Below are 13,776 nucleotides of genomic sequence, written 5' to 3'. Positions count from 1 at the left end.
CTTAAGCAGCCTACTATTTTTCTTATCCTTTTTTTTCACCAATACTCTCAAACGTCATAGTCCATTTTAACAAGATATTACTTTTAAGAATCAAAGAAATTTTGTTTACTATTATTTGCTTATATTATACATTTACACTATACTACCTACGCCCTACAACAATCATTTGACGAGGCAGACAACAATAAAAAACATATGGATCATAACCATCAATTTCTCAAACTATAAGGTGGTAAACTGAACATTGCACAATGATAAATAACTATCTTTTTCTTATCACCTCCACAAGCTTCAAAAGCTAATCACGAGGGATGGAAGCAATTGCAGTTCTTTGTGTTCTTGGAGTAGCAACAATCATGGGGTTATATATATGGAGGATTTCCAACTGGTTGTGGTTTAAACCAAAAAAGATAGAAAAATTTCTAAGAGATCAAGGTCTTAGAGGTAACTCTTATAGGTTTGTTTTTGGAGATTTGAAAGAGATGATGCAGATGACAAGGGGAGCCAAATCGAAACCCATGAATCTTACTCACGATATAGTTCCTCGTGTGTTGCCCTTCATCCATAAGTCAATCGCTACTCATGGTACGTCTTGAGTTTTTTTATAAATTCGATAAAGTTATGTTTTAATTAAGACCGTTAATTACGACTTTTTTTGGTTGGCGAGTTCTCTCTCTCTCTCTCTCTCTCTATATATATATATATATATATATATATATATATATATATATATATATATATATATATATATATATGGCAAATGCCCGCGTGTTGCGCAGAAACACCTATATATGTGAAGTCTTTATAAACACATGTTTTTTTAAAATATAACATAACGTTGTTGTTAAATTTGATATAATAATTTTTATACTAAATTGATATAATATATTGATTATTTTGAATTACATAATAATATATACATCTATTATAACTTCATAATGTCAATCGTTTGAATGACTTTTAACCGCGAGTTACACATGAATAAAATTAAATATAATATATAGTTTAATGTTATTTATAGTTGTTGTTATTGTTAATTAATTTTTTAAAATTTATTTGCTTAATGTTTTAATTTCTATCATTATAATTATTTAAAACATCAAACATTATTTTTTGATTTTAAAGGTAACAATATAATCATTTATATAGAGTTATTTTTAACTATTGTTTTTGTAAGTTATTTTAAGCTACTTATTTGGAAACTTTTAAAGATTATAAAAATATCTTTATAAATATTTTAGTTAAATTGAGACTACAATTTCGTTTTTGCATTTATCACTACAATTTATCACTTTTAACTATTTACAAAATATTTTTTGGTTTTTAAGTGGAACTGAAATTTATATTTAAATTGACATTGTAATGCGTAGAAACATATATATAGTTGAAGTCTTTATAAATATATATTTTTAAATATAACAATAACGTTATTGTTAAATTTGATATAATAATCCGTATACTAAATGATATAATATCTTGATTATTTTGAATTATATGATTATATATATATATATATATATATATATATATATATATATATATATATATATATACACATCTATTATAATTTTTGTCCAAACTGTTCAAAAGTTGTAGCTTTAAACTATTAATGGTTTACATATAACAACATATTAAATCTAATAAATTAAGTATAATATGTTAAAAGTTAAAGATATAACTTTATAAGTAGAAGTAAAGATATTATTTTAAAATTGAAATTTAGTTCATGTATGATTATACTTTATGTTTGATATTTATTTAACCTTATTAACCAACTTATAATCATTATTAGAAAGACACTATAATTTATCACTTTAACTATTTACAAAATATTATTTGGTTGTTTAAGTTAAATTAAAATTTATATTTAAGTTGACCCTGTAATGTTATATTTAAATTAATAATTTAAGTATTTTATACAAATTGTGCCAAAATTATATCTTTAAAATGATAATGGTTTACATCCAACAATATATTAAAACTAATAAATTAAGTATAATTTGTTAAAATTTTAAAAACATAACTTTATAAGTAGAAGTAAAAATATTATTTTAATATTGAGATTTAGTTTATATATAATTACACTTTAGGTTAGATATTTATTTAACATAATTAACCAAATTATAATTATTATTAGAAAGAAATTGAAAAATCATGGGAGTTTCAAATGAATGTGGTGAAAGGAAAAATACATGGGAGTTTCAAATGAATGTGGTGAAAGGAACAATGCTTCATTTATAAGTATACTAGACGAATTCTCGCGCGTTGCGCAACGCAGATTAAAAATATATTGTTAGAATATAGTTTTCAGACACCTTTTAGTTAATTCGATTCATCAATTTATGTTCTTTTATTATTATTATATTTAATGTTTTCCTTTTAACTATGTTAAAAAATATATATTGAATTTTTTAAACATTATTTGATATTTTACTTTAGGTTTTAAATTTACACAAATTTTTTAAGCTTATTTGATATATTAATGTAGGTTATTTATTTAACTATATATTGAAGTTAACAAATTAAGTATATCATATTGATAAGTCACAAATTCTTTCATTTATGATAATGTTTACAACTAAAAGCATATTTAAATTAATAAATTAAGTATATTGTATGAAAATATTAAAAGTTGGGAGTTTCAAATGAATGTGGTGAAAGAAAAAAAATACTTCATTTATAATATAGTATGATGATTATAGTTTTAATTTTTAAGTCATCGTGATATATATAATTATTTGATAATTTTATAAACCGTTTAAAATTGTGTAAATTATATATCAAACGTATGATAATCTGTATATAACGGGTAATAAAATGTATGAACAAAAATATGAACTACAACTTTTAGTAACATAAAAATATAAAAACATCTATTATAACATTTGTATTAAAAAAGATATATATACAACGAATAATAAAAAATATGAAAAATAAACACTACAACTTTTAATAACATAAAAACACTAAATCATTTATTGCAACATTTATATTAACTTTTCATATTTAAATCACAAATCTCTTCAAATACATTAATGTTTCTAATAAGCAAAACATTACAACTTTATAAAAGAAAGGAAAATAAAAAGTTATTAGTGATTACTAATTAATAATCATAAGTTAAAAACTGTTGAGTTGTAACTAATAGATATACATAAATTAGAAAACTCTTGAGTTGTAGTGTGAGTTTCAAATGAATATAGTAATCGGAAATGTGTATTTATTATTATTATTATTATTATTATTATTATTATTATTATTATTATTATATTCGTCTAAATAATTGGTTTTGATGCATCATTTTAATCTCTTCAATTATTAAACATAAAGATATTTAATTATAAATTTATAACATACATAGGTGCATATATATATATATATATATATATATATATATATATATATATATATATATATGTTAAACAAATCACATATAATATATATTTTCGTAAATGTCATATGTCATTGTTGTCGTAGTAATATGGATAAATTACTTTCATATGAAGAAGATATCATGATAAGTCATCATAATTACATATCAAATGTTAAAAATCATGTTATCTTTTAAATATTGTATTGTAAATATGTTGTGTAGGATAACCCGACCAAAAAAATAATAGAAAATAAACATAATCAAAATAGAAAAACTACAATAAAATAAATAAGAACATTGGCTGGTTGAATATATAAATAAAAATGTTACATAAATATACGTTTAAATCAAAAGAAAAAACTAAATTCGTCTAGTTTGCTCAAACCAAAAAAACTTATATCCGTTTTCTGAATCTTCTTTCTTTATTGAACACCATTCAACCATAGAAACTTGATGACAATTCTTCACTAACCTGCAATCAAAATGTTTTTCTTTAAAAAGAAGAATGAGAAAGATATTCCATGCAAAACATTGATGTTTGGAGAGTCACATTCAAGATTGAATAATACATACAAATCACATATAAAGGTCAATGAAAATTGAATATAAAGAAAGAACAGAAAAGCTTCATTTGTTTTGGTTGAAAGGAAAAATCATATTACAATTACCATCGATGCGACATAATCCATTTCTTCAAATCATCATATTTGGATCGTGAATGCTTTAACTGTATGAAAACTTTTGAATCATAATATCTTCAACCAAATGACAACTTGTTGTAAGAAAAATGTACTAATATAACTGCATATATAATGAAGGTTAAAGGGTGTGGGGGTTTCAAATGCATGAGGTGTTGAACTTATAGAGTGTGTGATTTTCTTGGAATGAGATTATGTGTGATTAATTACTTTGAAGGTGAAAGGGTATGGGAGTTTCAAATGCATGAGATGTTGACAAATTTTTATAGAGGTTTCAAATGCATGAGATTCAAGAAAATATGCTAGCTTATATATATATATATATATATATATATATATATATATATATATATATATATATATATATATATATATATATATATATAAGGAAAAGTGAATATACCCTTAAGGGTATATATAAGCTTAGGTATCTAAACTCACCATATTAAATCGTTTTGTATCATATATACACATTGTAATTGTCCAATGTTCTTCTAATTCAACTTCTAAGTTGATTTAATTCCAAGATTTTTATAAATTTTATATTTATCTTCCTCTTACATAATTTTCATTTTTAACTATAATATATATATAGCCTAATATGTGTTCGGCATAAAGATGTGATGTAAGAGATAGATAATAGTGAAACTTCTAAAATCTTGAAAGTAAATCAAGTTATGGGTTGGAGTTTAAGAATATTATAATGAATACATTGTCTGTTTGTTATGAGATTTTGCATTTCAACTCCTGCATATTTTCATTTTTCTATTTCATATATGTAGTAGTTAATTGATATGATTATATATGTTATCTTAGGTTTATTAGTTCAGCATATTTGGCATCATAAATCATAGAGTGGTTTTAGTACCATGATTGATAGATTTTTGCAATTTGTCGGTTGATTTTAGTACCAGGATTGACACATCATTGTTTTTTTCAAAGCCACGTCACCAAACATGACAACTATGCAAATGTTAATTATTCAATGTACAACATAGAAAAATAAAAAAAATGTATGTTTCTCGTTTTCGTGTGTAACAAAATGATAATTAACACGCTATCTTGATTAATGAAAACATATGATATAAAAAGCCTTACGACACTCATATTTGTGTACGTAATTAGTACTTATAATAATGTCCGATCAATCTATCCAATATTTTCATTTAAGACCTCCCATAATAATAATAATAATAATAATAATAATAATAATATATTACACCTTTTAAAAGTATCATCGAATATGTTATTTTCATAGGAATGTGTGTTGAATCAAATAGTCATGTATTTGTCTAATTTTCATTTAGACTTTTTTTTTTTTTTTTTTTTTTTTTTTTTTTTTTTTTTTTAATAAATAATTTACACCCTCATCTTTTTAACAAAAGATGTTTTGAATATTATTTTAATACTTAAGATGGCCATTTTTTTTTTATTAATTATAACAAGAATATTATTTTGCAAATTAAATTGTTAAAAAGATAATGTCACCATTTTGTTAACGGGCTTTGAATAAAATCATATTTTGATTGGAATATTCGTTCATTTATAATCGTTTATACTTGTTTGTTTGTATTTGTTTAACATGTCAACGAACAAACACGAATAAGATAATTTTTAAACAAACTAACACATCCAAAAAATTATTCGCTTGTGTGTTTGCTTAAAATCGATAATGGAAGAATGTATGTTGCCGCGCGTTATCGTGACTGTGTTTGGGCTTTAGACCGACTAAAATCGGTAATGGAATGATGTATGTTGCTGCGTCTTATCATGACTGATAGAGAATGGCTCTCATAAAAAATAAGTCATGTTAAGTTAAGTGTAGCAAGAAAGTTACTAAACTTAATCACGCCGTTAACAACGTTAGGAAAATTCATATTGATTTAAACCGAGACCCGCCAACTCAAGATCCACAAACTCAAGATCAACCAACTCAAGCGTCACCAACTCAATATCCTTTTAGACGTAGCATTTCTACTTATACACCTGATTATATGGGGTCTAATTTGTATGATCTAAACCATGAATCGGATAGGCACAAAACGTACTCGTTCCGAGAACCTTTAATGTTCAACCCAACCTTTAATCAGGAACAATTGATTCATAACACATACTTCAACCAAGAGCAAATATTCAGATCCACTTATGAATGAAATTCCAATTGAATTTCATCCATATGTCACACACATACAAAACGCGAGGGGAGATGGAAATTCTGGATTTCGTATAATAGATGTGTGTCTTGGTTACATTGAAGATAATTGGCGTCAAATTCGTTTAAATTTACAGAATGAGTTGTTAGCGCACTCGGTTGAGTACACACATATTTTTTTATTACGATTTAAACACCATAAATCACCCACTGAATTTCAATAGATCACGTTTCACGCCAAAATATCGTTGGTTTATTATGCCGGTCACTGGCTTTCTCATTGTTAACAAATATGGTGTAATAGTTCATTTTTTAAGCAAAGATAGTCCGTCAACATGTTTTCCATTATGGCTTGATCCCCAAGACATCTCAACTCATATAGTTGTTGTTATTGCTCTTATTGGATGTGATCATTATGTGAATGTTGATTTACAAATAACATATCCAATGCCAACTATTTTGCCACTTTTGGTGTTACTACAGATCATCAAGGTCTGCTGGATGGGAATATTTATGCTGCTCGACAGAATTCCTACATTTCTTTGTTTACAACACACAATAATTGTAATAATTTTACAGTTATAGTATCCAATAACTAATAAAATCAAGTTTATGTTTTATTATTTATAGTTATTGAGATCTCTATAAATAAAACAATTTTTTGTATTAATATATCAATGTGGTCTCTGTGTTATATTTATAAGTTGTAACAACGTAAATTTTCAAACCAAAATTTTCATTTTTAAAACACATTAAACTCATTTTACATTTTCTCAAAAACCACAAGTGTCTCAAATGTCAATAAATCCACGAGTAAAAATCACTATCCCAGAATCATAAAAATAATCTCGCTCCAGTGTGTACCATCAAGCCGGTGCCTTCCCACGATCCTGAGAAGTACCTGAAACACATATCACACAACAAGGTAAGCATAAATCTTAGTGAGTTCCCCAAAATACCACATACATAAATAATAAGCCTCTCATGGATATAACTCGGTGTGGACCCTCTGGTCATGTGTCTCAGTGAGGACCCTCCGGTCTCACAGCTCGGGTTGGACCCTCAAGTCCTGTATCTCGGTGAGGACCCTCCTGTCTCACAGCTCGGGTTGGACCCTCCAGTCCTATATCTCAGTGAAGACCCTCCAGTCTCACAACTTGGTTTGGACCCTCCGGTCCGATCTCAGAAAAACACAGAATAACATAGCAAATAACACAAAGACAGAAAAGCACAATATCACATAACTCAATATAATCACATAGGACCCTCCAGTCAAATAACTCAGATAAGGCCCTCCGGCCGCTCGGTATTACCACTCAGGTAAGTATAGTGAGAAGCCTCACCTCGTAAGAAATTGGATAGCCTTGAACTTAAATCACCAGTCTAGCCTCCACCTAACACAAACGATAATTATTTCTAATTAATAACGGCTCTCAAAGAAGCTAGAGTAATCCTTCTACAAACTCATTGAAGGATAAAAGACCATTTTACTCTTCCATGGCCTTAATAGTCCACAAATTGACCAAACCCGAAAAGTCAACTCAAAATCAACGGCAGTGCGTACGCGACACGTACAAGCTCACTACGTTGGGCCTACTCCTTTGCCACACATGCATCGGGGATTCACAGTCCTACACTGCGCGTACTAGGATTACACTCAGCGTACGTCCCAGTTTTGTTCTTCTCACTCGTTTGGTCTTAATTCGTTAAGACCTTAGCTAAAATTTCAGATTTGGACGTCCTAAAGACTCTTACTCCATAAAGTCTGCGACTTTATGCCTTTGCATGGCTGATAAAGCCACAAACTTCAAAACTCTCACTCTCTATTCTCAAATATGCTCATAACTCATGCATGGTTTGATTCAAACGTCCAAGTCTCGATTTTTATGACTCTACACCACTCAAAACACTCAAAGGAGCTGATGATAAACTCTGGAGCTCAATATCGCATAAAGCATCCAACTTTGGGACAAAAACCCTAAAATGGACTAAAATAATGCACAAATCAAAAGAGTGAGAAAGCTTTGAGCTTTATACCTCTAACTGAAGCTCCAACCACAGATAGGCTCAGATCCAAAGCCTGAACTCCCACTCCTTCCTTTTCAAAGCTTCTTCTTCACACCAAAGAAACACAAGAACACTCAATAACTCACAAATGGCCTCACAAGCTCAAGGGATGAGAAATTAGGGTTTGAGAGGTTTGATGTCTGGGAATGATGGCCATAAATAAGGCCATCATGTCCTTTATATAGGGGCACACCCCAAATTAGGGTTTTCACTTTGGGTCTAGTACGCCTAGCGTACCCTCTAGTACGCCCAACGTACTAGGTGGCTTCCACGTCAATAACACGCTTATGAGTACGCTAAGCGTACACTCACGTACGCCCCACGTACTCATTTACCACCCTTTTCTCATATAAGGACCAAACTTGATAATTACCAAAAGAACAAGGGTTTATAGAGTATACCTGGTCTTGGGATGTTACATAAGTCACTTAAAGTCCTCAATTATATATATATATATATATATATATATATATATATATATATATATATTATAAAACATATTAGTCATATATTGAAATGTATGAGGTATAAGATACAAATTTTTTTGTATAAATCAATTATGCATACACAAATCATTAATACTTTTCAAAAATTTAAAGACTTGAATTAAAAAAGATTATTAAGAAATTCAATTTTGAGCAAAATGACAATTTTAAAATACTAAATTCATCTGAGAGCTATTTATGACCGCTGCTTTGCGCGAATACATATCTAGTAAAATTTTAAAAAGTGTTAAGGTTTGATTTGAAAATCAATATGAGTTTAAGGGCATTTAATGTAAATTAAAAGGTAAAGGATTCAAGAATTTAAATAACCTCCCTTTATGTGGCCTATTTAATTTAATATATTAATATTACTCAAATTTCCTCACTGGCATATATAATTCAATCAATTCGGCAAGGTTTTGAAACCCGACAGTAGATCGAATTGACTGTTTTATCAAGTTGATGGTTTAATTGGTCAAATCAGTTGGTTCGGTCTTAAAAACCGGATGATGTTATAATTAAATCATTATTAGTTTTAATTATATAAAAATTACAATTTTTTTTTTGAAATTCCCGGTTTAACTGGCATCGGTGAAAACAGGTTCACATAATGAACAACTTTTTGGCATCTAAGAACCGGTTCCGGGACCGGTTGTTCCGGCCGATCCGGTTTGGTTTTCAAAACATGGGTATTTGGAATTGAATTCATGTCTTTAGAATTACCTAAATATAAAATGTTGGTTATTTTGATAACCAAAACATAAACGCAGAAGCATAAACTTTAGATCTTTAATCTCGGATCTAATTAAAAGAAAACTTAAACATAAAAGAACTATTATTACATACGTGATTCCATTGAGTTTTCAGAATCTGTGAGAAGAATGAGTTTTCCGGTTGATCTCAATAAACTCTATATAACCCTCATCAATCAAAAAATGATATTCTTTGTATATTTCCGTATCTATTGATCTGCTCTTCATCATATATATATATATATATATATATATATATATATATATATATATATATATATATATATATATATATATATATATATATATATATAGAGAGAGAGAGAGAGAGAGATACTCTAATGTGAAAGATGAAAGAGATCTTGAAGATCTTGAGTCAAACTGGGAACTCAACCCATAAAGTAAGTAAATATTTGATAAATTGGTTCATCAACAATTTATATTCTTACCATAATAAATGAAATTAATGATAACATTACATATATATCAAGTGGTCCCATTATTATCTAATAATCTCCCACTAGACCACCAATATATAAATGTATGTATAACCATATAAACGCTTTAATGAATGTTATCATAATATTGGTACCCTTAAACAATATCGTCTACTAATCATAATAGTATAGGATCAAAGCGGTATTCATTACAATTTACGTAACTAAATCCATCAATGGTCACATATAAATATATAACTAACGACATAGATTAAACATGATGTGTGGTTTTAAAATCTAAATAGATTTCCAACGAGTTCCTCTTTAGATTGAAGTGAGATCAAACTTCAAATAAGTGCAACTAATAATGAAGTTAACCGAATTCTTAATTATGTACAGAAAAACATAATTGTTCTTAAACAAAACATAAAGCACCATAAAACTCCCACTAAAACCAAATATCACACCAAGGTGTGTAGTATGCTCATGAAATACCTAAGGAGGTAATCTATTTATGAGCGGATCATCTTTCATGGAGTTTGTTTATATATGCTACATATATTTCCATTTTGCACTATTGTATTAACACAAGGAAACTTGATGTCAATATTCTTTGACTTAATAGCACTTTTGTTGTTGGAATATAACATTGCTGCCTTATTATCATAACTTTAGTGGTCTTTCAATACCAATAACGTGTAGCCTCGTGACAAATTTCCGCAAACATATTCCATGCTACAAATCATGTTGTCGTTATGGAAGAAGCTACCGAAGTCTGTCCATGAAATGGCTCATCATGCTAAAATGTAAAAGTATCCTGATATGGATCGATAACCATTTTGGCATCTAATAAAATAAAATTCTTAATAAAAATGATCTCCAAAACATCTGATTTCCTATAGTTGAGCATATAGCCTTTTGTTATATATAGATATCTCAAAATCTATTTGGCTGCTTGCTTATGATCCAAACATGGGTTGCATAGATATCTGCCCAAAACCAGAAAGATAAATTTACTCCCACTTAATCTGTGATACATAAAATCATCTACTGTATTTACCTCAAAACCAACAGAGATAATAAATTGATGAAAAATGTGGTACCACAGATGGGATATCCAAAGTTGAAGTTGTTGAGTTTGTGTATTCAAAATAGGAGATTGCATAACATTGTCGATCACTGATTCATAATCTGCATACTATCGAAAACAATAAATTGATAAAAAATGTAGGTACCATGCATGGGATATCGAAAGTTATTATTTTTTTATATATATATTTTGATGATTCCCTAACATTTTTGTCCTCATTGTAATGTTTTGGATTTTTGCATATTCTTTGAAAAAGTAGTATGTAAAACGTGTGTCAATTTTCTTTTGTTGGGTTTTTGTCCTAATTTCTAGGTAAGATTTGCTTCACATGGATGGGGACAAAACCTATGGTGCACATATTTGAACCAACTATGATACGGGAAATTTTGGCTAACTATTATCAATTTCAAAAGCCATGGGGTAGACATCCGTTAACAAAGTTGCTACCAAGAGGATTAATCAATGCAGAAGGTGACCAATGGATTAAACATAGAAAAATCATCAACCCCGCATTCCATGTCGAGAAGCTTAAGGTTTCTTAAAACTGCTCTTTTCTCCTTTTCAATACACTATGTAACCTGTATATATATATATATATATATATATATATATATATATATATATATATATATATATATATATATAAACATCATGTGGGTGAATTTGTGCTTTTTTGGCAGCATATGGTACCTGCATTTTATTTGAGCTGCAGTGAGATGATCGAAAAATGGGGGAAACTGGTAACCAAAGAAAGCTCGTGTGAAGTGGATGTGTGGCCTCATTTACAAACCTTTTCAAGTGATGTAATTTCACGTACAGCATTTGGTAGTAGTTTTGAGGAAGGAAAAAAGATTTTTGAATTTCAAAAAGAACAAGCTGAGTTGATTATAAAGGGTATACAGTCGATTTTCATTCTAGGATCAAGGTAAATACATTTCAAAACAACATTTTAAAAAGGTTAATGTCTTAAATAGATAACCAACTATATATAATTTGTTTATTTTCAAAGTACAATTATTTTTAGAAAGTACTAATAGAATGTAAGTAATGAGGTCTTTTTGTTTACAAAATACTTTTCTTTTGATAGTATTTTGCGAACGTATTGTCCTAACTGCTTATCTTCTGATATTGCTTTATTTAAATAACCTGTTTTGTTAAAAAATAGTTTGTTACTATTTGTGTCATGGCAACTTATTTCTCGCTAAGTAAACTAATAGTATGCATATTTAAACATAACACTTTAAACTGTCTGGTGATATATCATTTGGTGGTTATGTCGGTACAATCACTACATTTTGGTATTTTATGGTAATCAAATAAGATTTTATAGATTTTTGCCGACAAAAGACAACAAGAGGTTGAAACATATTGACCGTGAGGTGAAGGCTTCAATAAAGAGCATTATTGATAAACGAGTGGTTGCGATGAAAGCTGGAGAAACTATTAATGACGACCTTTTGAGTATTCTTTTGGATTCCAATTACAAAGAAATCAAACAACAAGGGAGTAACAATTTTGGATTAAGCATTGAGGAAGTAATTGAAGAATGCAAGCTTTTCTACTTTGCAGGACAAGAGACAACGGGAAATATGCTTGTTTGGACAATGATTTTATTAGGTCAACACACAGATTGGCAAACACGTGCTAGAGAAGAAGTCTTACATGTCTTAGGAGATAAAAGACTAGATATTGATGGGTTAAGTCACCTAAAAGTTGTAAGTTTATCCATATTAATTATAAATTTACTAATATGCCAAAGTTCTTATTTCTTTTGTATCTTAATCATCTCATTTTGCAGATTAACATGATTTTCAATGAGGTTCTTAGACTATATCCACCAGCAGTAATGTTAAGACGACTGATACATGAAGATACCAAATTAGGTAAGTTAACCTTACCAGCAGGAACCCTTATCCAACTAAACACATTGTTTATGCACCACGACAAAGATATATGGGGTGAAGATGTGAACGAGTTTAAGCCTGAAAGATTTTCTAAAGGTGTGTCAAAGGTGACCAAGGGTCAAGCCACATATCTACCATTTGGAGGTGGCCCTCGTATATGTATTGGCCAAAATTTTGCTATGCTAGAAGCAAAAATGGCCCTTGCTATGATTTTACAAGGCTTTTCTTTTGAGTTGTCTCCATCGTACTCACATGCTCCACATACTATAATCACTCTACAACCTCAGTTTGGTGCTCACTTGACTTTACACAAACTTTAGGTGGTTTGTTTTGCATATTTTAGTTAATAAAATTATGTTGTATTATCCTTTTGTGGTTACGGATCTATTCAACTGTAACATATGTATTATTTATATCATTATGTATTGTAATCAATCATGCATAATGCAAATGGATACACTAGTTCTAAGACAACAATGCTTACTATACTAAAAAAATCAAATGTATTTGTTAGTAATAAACAAGAATAAATCACACACACAAAGTCACACTATTTTATGTGGTTCGATCAATGTGACATATGTCTACATGGCATGAGAGAGTATTCTTATTCATGAACTTGAAATCGATAATACAATTAAAACCCTAGCTAATAGATATCAACCGTATTCTACATGCAATGTAGAAATGTAAACCTAACTAGAGTAGGGTTAGACCCAACTACACAGATTAATGCAAGGTGCCGAGCAATGCTTGAATTTCTAGGTGGGCACCGATGTTTTCAACATATTAGCTGGATGCTCCTTGGTATGCATCTT

The 13,776-nt window shown here is 28.9% G+C and overlaps 1 protein-coding gene across 1 annotated transcript; it reads left to right on the top strand.

The window, feature by feature from the left end:
• The first annotated feature begins 278 nt into the window (after positions 1–278).
• On the top strand, positions 279–13,333 carry LOC145129986 (cytochrome P450 CYP72A219-like). Its single transcript, XM_079064823.1, has 5 exons — positions 279–585; positions 11,367–11,587; positions 11,735–11,979; positions 12,385–12,769; positions 12,853–13,333. The coding sequence occupies exons 1-5, from the start codon at positions 312–314 to the stop codon at positions 13,276–13,278; spliced, it is 1,551 nt and encodes a 516-aa protein (XP_078920949.1). The 5' UTR covers positions 279–311; the 3' UTR covers positions 13,279–13,333.
• The last annotated feature ends 443 nt before the right edge of the window (positions 13,334–13,776 follow it).

Source organism: Lactuca virosa, chromosome 8 (genome assembly GCF_052849685.1).
Source record: "Lactuca virosa cultivar CGN04683 chromosome 8, Lactuca_virosa_CGN04683_v6, whole genome shotgun sequence".
Taxonomy (NCBI): Eukaryota; Viridiplantae; Streptophyta; class Magnoliopsida; order Asterales; family Asteraceae; genus Lactuca; species Lactuca virosa.
The sequence above is the reverse complement of the archived record's forward strand: the minus strand, read 5'-3'. Positions and strand labels throughout refer to the sequence as shown.

Bases quoted from the DNA above. Each gene is read 5' to 3' on its own strand.
- LOC145129986 (XM_079064823.1), top strand. From the start codon at position 312: ATGGAAGCAATTGCAGTTCTTTGTGTTCTTGGAGTAGCAACAATCATG. The intron at 586-11,366 runs GTACGTCTTGAG...CCTAATTTCTAG, and splicing joins TAAGTCAATCGCTACTCATG to GTAAGATTTGCTTCACATGG. The intron at 12,770-12,852 runs GTAAGTTTATCC...CTCATTTTGCAG, and splicing joins GGTTAAGTCACCTAAAAGTT to ATTAACATGATTTTCAATGA.